Source organism: Pelodiscus sinensis, chromosome 23, assembly GCF_052426305.1.
Source record: "Pelodiscus sinensis isolate ZL-2025 chromosome 23, ASM5242630v1, whole genome shotgun sequence".
Classification (NCBI taxonomy): domain Eukaryota; kingdom Metazoa; phylum Chordata; order Testudines; family Trionychidae; genus Pelodiscus; species Pelodiscus sinensis.
The window spans coordinates 10,843,954-10,852,540 of record NC_143074.1 but is presented as its reverse complement, the minus strand read 5'-3'; the positions used below and the strand labels follow the sequence as shown (position 1 = coordinate 10,852,540).

Below are 8,587 nucleotides of genomic sequence, written 5' to 3'. Positions count from 1 at the left end.
GCTCTTGTGCTAGAAGGAGCATCTACACTGCCCCTTCTTGCGCAAGAAAAACCCTCTTGCGCAATGCCGTTATTCCTGAAAATAATCAGCGTACTGGCATTGCACAAGAGGGTTTTTCTTGCACAAGAAGGGGCAGTGTAGACAGCTCCTTCTAGCGCAAGAGCCTCTTCCGCAAAAATGGTGGCTCATTAGGTATGCAAACGAGGCTTGGCGATATTACATGCTTAGCCTCATTTGCATACTTCTGGCGCAACAACCAACCAGTGTAGACATAGGTGTTTGTCTCTGTCTGTGGGATTGGAGCAAACCCAGTTGTATCTTAGGGCCTGGCTATAAACAATTGATTGGGAAATGTGTCTTGGATGGAAACTGGAGGCATGTAGATAAGTAACAGTCAGCAGGTTTCTGGCTTAAGATGGTGGAAATATGTCCATCGTGTAATTGTACCTTAGTGTCAAGAAAAGGAATCACTTGTGTGGACTGGTCCAGGCTAAGGTTGATGGTGGGGTAGATGTTATTGAAATTGCTGTGAAAGTCTTCAAGGGTCTTCTTCCCATGGGTCCATATGATGAAGATGTTATCAATGTAGCTTAAGTAGATGAAAGGTGCTAGGGGGCGAGAGCTGAGGAAAAGTTGTTCAAGGTCAGCTATAAAGAGGCTGGCATACTCTGGGGCCATGCGAGTGCCTATAGGTGTGTCACTGACTTGAATTAACTTGTTAATTACTTAGCACATCACAAAATAGAGTTCCATGTTCTTTATCCATTTTTTATGCAAGGATATGCTATTTACCCTTCTCAGCCAACCTGCCTGTGTGTGGATACAGGGGTCTTTCCCCCTGCATTATACTGAGTTTCATTCCATCTTGTCAGCCTCGAGAGAATTGTGAGAGAAGCAAATTGTATCATAGAAGGTAGAGACTGGGGAGACTTTTTAGATCAATCTGGTATGTCTCTAATTGCAGAGCTTTTCTACTTTAGGGTTTTAAATATAAATCTTAGATAGATCTTAGTTCAGCCAGCCCCAATCAAAGTGGAATGTCTGTCTACATCTTGTCCTAAGTGATAGAAATGTAGTCATGTTAGTCTGGTGTAGCTGAAACAAAATACAGGACTATGTAGCACTTTAAAGACTAATAAGATGGTTTATTAGATGATGAGCTTTCGTGGGCCAGACCCACTTCCTCAGATCAAATAGTGGAAGAAAATAGTCACAACCAATATACCAAAGGATACAATTAAAAAAAATGAACACATATGAAAAGGACAAATCACATTTCAGAACAGAAGGGAGATGCGGGGGGGGGGAGAAGGAAGATGAATGCCTGTGAGTTAATGATATTAGAGGTGGGGAAGAGTAGATGTCTGTGAGCTAATGGTATTAGAGGTGATAATTGGGGAAGCTATCTTTGTAATGGGTAAGGTAGTTGGGGTCTTTGTTCAGCCCCCTGCGGAGAGTGTCGAATTTTAGCATGAATGCCAGTTCAGAGGATTCCCTTTCAAGTGCAGATTTGAAAGTCTTCTGAAGTAGGATGCATGTGATTAGGTCATTGAGACAGTGTCCTTTCTGGTTGAAATGGCAAGAAACTGTTTTTTCTTTGTGATCCTGTCTAATGTCTGTTTTGTGGGCATCGATTCTTTGGCGAAGTGTCTGAGACGTGACTCATGCAGTTACCCACTGACTCATGCAGTTACCTACATGCTTTCAGCTCCCATCCAGCACACACCATACGATCCATCATCTATAGCCAAGCCCTTCGATACAACCGCATCTGGTCTAATCCCACTGACAGAGACCAGAAACTTCAGGATCTCTTCCAAGCATTTATAAACCTCAACTACCCACCCGGAGAAATAAAAAAGCAAATTGAAAAAGCCAAACGAGTACCTAGAAACCATCTACTACAAGACAGACCCAAGAAAACCAACAATAGAACACCACTTGTCATCACCTACAGCTCCCAACTTAAACCTGTCCAACACATTATCAATAAATTACAGCCTATACTGGAACAGGACACTAAACTCCAAGAAGCTCTGGGAGACAGACCCATAGTCTCCTATAGACAACCACCTAATCTCAAGATGATTCTTACCAACAACCACAGGACATACCACACTAATACCAACCCTGGTACTTTCCCTTGCAACAAACTCCGTTGCCAGCTTTGTCCACATATTCACTCTGCTGACACCACTATTGGGCCTAACCAAGTGAGTTATAAGATCAAGAATATATATTCCCGCGCATCCAGAAATATAATCTATGCTATCATGTGCCGAAAGTGTCCATCTGCTATGTACATTGGACAAACGTCTCAGACACTTCGCCAAAGAATCAATGCCCACAAAACAGACATTAGACAGGATCACAAAGAAATAACAGTTTCTTGCCATTTCAACCAGAAAGGACACTGTCTCAATGACCTAATCACATGCATCCTACTTCAGAAGACTTTCAAATCTGCACTTGAAAGGGAATCCTCTGAACTGGCATTCATGCTAAAATTCGACACTCTCCGCAGGGGGCTGAACAAAGACCCCAACTACCTTACCGATTACAAAGATAGCTTCCCCAATTATCACCTCTAATACCATTAGCTCACAGACATCTACCTTTCCCCACCTCTAATATCATTAACTCACAGGCATTCAACTTCCTCCCCCCCCCCCCGCATTCTCCTTCTGTTCTGAAATGTTATTTGTCCTTTTCATATGTGTTCATTTTTTTTAATTGTATCCTTTGGTATATTGGTTGTGACTATTTTCTTCCACTATTTGATCTGAGGAAGTGGGTCTGTCCCACGAAAGCTCATCATCTAATAAACCATCTTGTTAGTCTTTAAAGTGCTACATAGTCCTGTATTTTGTCCTAAGTGGAACAATTGCTCTATTTTGCTTTATGGTGCCATCTGCAGGAGAGAACTGAAATGAATTCTGTACATCACCAGCCACCTGAACACCTTTAAAACGGCATAGTTGCTCCAAGGATAGCATGCACAAAGCAACCTGGCCACTCTGGTAAATGGCCTCTGATAGCCCTTGAAGAGATCTCTGGTTCATCTCCTGAACTTCAAACCCTAGAAATATGTGCTATATACCACTGACAAACTAGAAATCCCAAAAGTGACAGATGACAAAATAGAAATCACTGCTGCAAGATAAAATTGCAGAAAGTATTAATATTATTGAGAAACAGAATGTAATCATGAAACTAAATGTCATGTAATGAAGCATGTGAACAAGGGGACAGAGTTAAGTTTGCAGAAAAGACTATGTAACCTTAACTTTGATATTTCCTGACTCTTGAGTCCTTCTTAGCCTTGTGTCATTTTTTTTCCCCAATGATAATACTGATATACTGAGAGGCAATTTACCAAAAAATTTTTTTTATTAAAAATTCATACTGGTATTCTTATTCACAAGTGAGGTAAAACCAAACAGGTATGATGCAGCGTCTGTTTTAAAAATAAACCACAACTGAGTCATTGATTTGATTCCACAGGTTTTGAGAGAAACAAGTCAAGAAAATTGTCTTGATGTGATTAGATGATGGACAAGGTGGGAAAGTCAGTGATGGTGTTGTCCTGACTCAGAGTGGACGACTGAATGGATGGGACAAGGATCTTCCATTGGCCAAAGTCTTTGAATTCCACTATTCATTATCTTCTCCTCCTCCTTCCTAAAGAGAGTGCGTTACCACTACAATGAAGGTTATAAAATGTAGCAATATCCCATGTACTGGTTTAGCTAAGTTCCCCATCACTGTTTTCATTGTAGAAAGATATATTCAGAGGTTTGTAATTTAATTGCAAAAATTAATTGCATCAGTTCATTGCTTCTCAGCCCTCCAGAGAGTTCAACAGCAAACTTAGCTCAGCATAAAAAAGTTCCATCTTGACAGTAATATTTGGCCAGTATTAATCCATAATTTTGATTAAATAGGTTTTGCAGGTGGGTCCGTGGGACAAGAGAAAGGCATTAACAAAAGTAGTTTTTAGACAAATTAGTCAGCTTCTACACAAGTAGAGGTGAAGCTTTTCATCTGAAATATTTTGTTTTGTTTATGATATTGGTACACATCTATACCAACCACACACACACACCATCAAGTCAACTTGCTATGAAACTAAGTGTTCTTTTAGGCTCGAGCCCCAAAAGCCAGAATAGCTCTAAAAGTAAGTGCGAAGGATCAGTCGCCCCTCCTCTCCCCCCAATATAATCTTAAGAAAGATTTGGGGCAAATCCCATAGTCCTTAGCCTGTTGAAGTCAATGGTAACAAATTTTGTTAACGCCTTAAAAAAATTACAAACCGTAAACAAAAAACAAACCTCCTCCCAATCCCATTAAAATAACAAGTAGTTGACAAACTCACACAAGCCATGACTTTTAGTTATGGCTTTGATGAAAATTCTATATTTTCCCCACTCTGAGACAATGTACTGTACAGGGTTCAAACTATACTGCAGTACCTATTCCACTGGTATGGCATTTCCTCTGTATGCAAATCTACCTAAATGAAATTCATACTTATTCCCTTAGGTACTTCTTTTGAGACATTTAATACACATGCACAAACACCTCTGCTAGCTTTGGATGAAATTCAGCACTGTGCAGAAGGCCAATATGATGTCTATGCACCACAAACTCTATTTTTAGAGCTAAAGTGGAACTTCTGTGGGATTTAGGTTGTGGACAGGCCTTGTGCTAATCCTTTATACAGGGGTGACTTACACACTTAAAGAGCAGCAACCACAATCTTCCAACACACACACTGCCACAAACGTCCTACACCACCTCAGGTGCCATATTATTACTCTACAAGTGTCCAGCAAGAGACAGGACTGCATTAGCTTCTCTGTACTAGAACAAAGTATCTGGGCACCTTCAAAGATGAATCGTAACTTCACAAACCACGATAAGGGCCATAAGGCTGGTGTTAAAAGCCAGTTAAAAGCTGTATGTTTGGGGAAAGGGTGTCATTTCTTTTTTAAGATAGAAATAAATAAAAATAATTGTCTTTTTAGAAATCTATGTGGAAAAAATAGGTTTCTTTTTTAAAAAAGAAAAAAAAATCTAACAACACTAAATTCCAAGTTTAATCACACATCCTGGCTTCCATCCTGGATGCTGAGTCCAAAGAAGCAGATAGCATAGGATCATCACAGAAAAGGATGCAACAGCTTTTGACTTCAGAGGGCTGGAACTCTATAGTAGTGAAGACAGCTCTTTTGAGAGAAGTGTCCAGTTGGTCCTTATTTTATTGAATGATACCATCTTGTTGCCCATTCTGGGCCACATGGCTGGGCTCAGCAGTTACTGAAGGATTAGGTGTATTACTTTGCAGAAATCGACGGAAGTCCTTGATCATGGGGCGTAAGATCTGGATGAGGGCACTCAGAGCAGCCTGGGTCCCTTCCATAGCCTGCGCCTGACGCTCTTGGGCACATGCCTGCACTTCCTGAGAGCGACGGATCATCTGCAGCAGGTCATTTTGCTGTTCCAAGTGCTGGGCAATCTCCTTCACATGCAGGTTGGTCACTCGCTGCTCCTGAAGGAGTTTGGCTGAATTTAGGGCAATTCGGCTCTTCAGCTCCTGGGGCTTTACAGATGCCTCAGACTGATGTGCCATCATCTCCAAGGGTGTTTCAGCAGTAACTGTTGTGGGAGTCTCTGTTGTGCAGTACTCCACCACTCCATCCTCCAGACTATGGTAAGTTGTCTCTGCAGGAACTAGAAGCAAATAAAAAGAGATGTCAGCGGCTGCTGCTCTTTGAGTGAATACCTATAGCTACAAAATATCTACTCCACTAACAAATGAACATGTCAGGGCTTTAGTGCCTGTGTAAGAAGAAAACAGAGAATACTGTGCATGTAGATCACCAAAGAAGAAAGCTAGTCCTACAGAAATGGATCTTTCCTGATCTGGATCTGTCCCCAGGCTTGTACATTTTGGGGTCAAAGAGAGTAAGGAATACTAATACTATAGTTTATACCTACATATACCACTTTTCATCCCCTAGTTCAAGAGTAGCTTTCCAAGCAACATTAGCAAATGGACGCAAAGGACAAATAAGATATGAAATGGCTTTGGATAAAATGTCTTGACTGCTCAAGTATCCACTGGAACATCTTCTCAGGCCCATAAACAGGTTACTAAAGACAAAAGGAAAAATATATTTCTATCTTCCATAACACAAAAGGAAGTAAGGAGATGGAAAAAGAGCTGGGAGTGGCCACAGAAGACAGAAACCTATTAATCTCAACCTTTGCAGTACAATATAAGTTTCATATTCATCACTGCCATAACAGCTAGGTGCTACTATTTTAACTAGCGTATCTATGAACATCTAAACATAAAAAGAAAGCTCTGTGTAAGATAGCTTAATAGATGTACATAGCCAGACATCTCTATAGTCTGCTATTTTGCTCCATCCTGCATGCTGGATTTACTGACAGAACATAAAGAACATCCATTCCAATGGGAGGAAAAGCATAAGAAAAATATCTGAACTCGTGAACAGAGAACTATGTACTGTAAGCTTTTATTCTAGACTGGAAGGTTCAGCGTTCAAATTTTTTCTTTCATTACTAAGACCTTTTAATTAATTGTTGTTTCCTTTTATGATTTGCAACCCCACTCACAAGCTTTAACCAGCTTTAACCACAGACAATTATGCTGCAGCTACTAACCATCCTATGATACAGCCATACATTTATCCCCCTGAGGGAAGCTGTTTATTGCAAAGGTGCACTGAGATGCCACGTCCCCAAAAGGCTGCTCACTTATTCTTAAGACTGACATTGCTGTCAAACAGGGGTGGCTTTCAGTACCTGCATTTCCTGCCCCGACCCCTTATTGCACCTGAAATTATTATAGGTGCCATTTTCACTATATTGTGGAAGGTGCCAGGATTTCATTTTCTTGCTCTATTGGGGAACAGAGGAACACCACATGGGTACACTGGCCTCTTCTCATTGTTCATGGGAGAACTTTAAGGACCCTGTATAGCTTTCTGATCCAGCACCTTCATCAGGGCAGCACTCACTCTGGGTCAGGGTGACAGTGGTGGTGGAGGCTGCGATGGGTATCTCAGCACCATCCCCGGCAGTGCAGTCCCCAGTAGGCAGACTGATGATGGTGGCTTCTCCCAGTAGGTTACAGATGCGCTGCTGCATGGGGGTGAGTATGACAGGGGTGGCTGCAGCACCAGTAGGATCCTCGCTGTCCTGGCCCTCGCCAGCTCCATCCTGCCCTATGCCGCCTCCTTCCATAGCGGCACGGACCTGTGCTACCTTGCGCCGCACCTCAGTTTTGAGGTCTGACCACTTCTTCTTGACCTCTGGCAGCTCACGGCGACAGGTGGCCACGGCGTTGACACGGCGTAGGATGTCGTGCCAGGCAGCGGCCTTGGCAGCCAGTGGGACCCCAGCGTTGAAGTGGTTGATGAGCAGATGCTTGCCCCGTTCCAGCTCCTCCACGATGATCTCTACCTCCCGCCCTGAGAAGTTCATCTTGCGTTTCTTCGCTGGGGGCACCGGGGGCGATGCCATTGCCATGGGGTCACAGGGCTAGGGAGATTCGGGGCTGGGGGGAGCTGCTCCTGGGAGGGTTTGGGAGAGGTCAGGTCTAACAGATGCTGGGGCAGGCAGAGGGCCCTACAGGGGGGACTGCAAGAGCAGGAGACCTCAGAGGGAACTGGGGTTAGGGAGGGGGGCCTGGTAGAGAGCTGGGAAGGCCAAAAGGACCCTAGAGGAACTGGAAGGGCAGGAGGCCTTAAAGGGTCAAGGGGGAGGGGAACCAGAGAGAGGTGGGGAGGCAAGTAGGGGCCCTACGAGGGACTTAAGGCCTAATGGAGGTAGAGGAGGGGTGGGATCCAGGGGCCCCAAGAGCTAACAGGGTCTGGTGACCAAAAGGCTCAGAAAAAATGGGGGGCCCCCGAAGGGGCCTCAGGGGCCCTGGGGTGAGACCCCCTTGAATAGCGAAAGATACGCAAATTGCGTACCGCGGCCACCCAGCAGGCTCCGCTAAAGGGCCTCCGCCCTGCGGCAGTGGCGTAATGGCTTCCAGAATCAGCCCCTTTCCTTTCTCAGCCCCATTGGGCCCCCCGCTTGCCTATCAGACATAGGTCTCACCTCCCGCCACCTGCACCATAATTCTATTGGCCAAAGGTGCTGTTCGTCTGGCGTAAGCACCGCCTCCCTGCAGCGCCATTCCAGCCCGCTGGCTGGCATGCTGCCTGTCAAAGGGTGTAACCGCCTTCCGGGTCCGCCCCTTATAGTGCCTTTTCTGTCACTCATAGCTACGTAGCGCTTTTCTCCCAGGCTATTGGATATATCCCCTGTCTGTCAAGATTCACTACGGACTCAGGACGCCATCGTCTCAGCCCATTGGGCCTTTGGGCCTGCGTCGTCTAACCTCCGCAGCGATTTCACCAATGGGAACCCTCCCACAGTGGCGGGGGCAGCTACTGCATTCGGAATCGAAGGGGTGCGTGTGACGTAATCAAATCGCCCATGCTTTGATTGGCTTCCTACGCTGTGCGTCCGCAGTGCTGTCCTCCACCTCCCTACGAAAACGCCGTTC

The 8,587-nt window shown here is 44.5% G+C and overlaps 1 protein-coding gene across 2 annotated transcripts; it reads right to left on the bottom strand.

Moving 5' to 3' along the window:
- Positions 1 to 3,379: 3,379 nt before the first annotated feature.
- On the bottom strand, positions 3,380 to 8,348 carry NAIF1 (nuclear apoptosis inducing factor 1). 2 transcript variants are annotated; one of them, XM_014580192.4, is made up of 2 exons: positions 7,029 to 8,348; positions 3,380 to 5,733 (listed from the first exon to the last, which is right to left on the bottom strand). In XM_014580192.4, the coding sequence occupies exons 1-2, from the start codon at positions 7,558 to 7,560 to the stop codon at positions 5,261 to 5,263; spliced, it is 1,005 nt and encodes a 334-aa protein (XP_014435678.3). In that variant the 5' UTR covers positions 7,561 to 8,348; the 3' UTR covers positions 3,380 to 5,260. The 2 variants fall into 2 exon arrangements, with proteins under 2 accessions (XP_014435678.3, XP_014435679.3); XM_014580193.4 differs by having other exon boundaries at positions 3,381 to 5,733; positions 7,050 to 8,348.
- Positions 8,349 to 8,587: the final 239 nt, after the last annotated feature.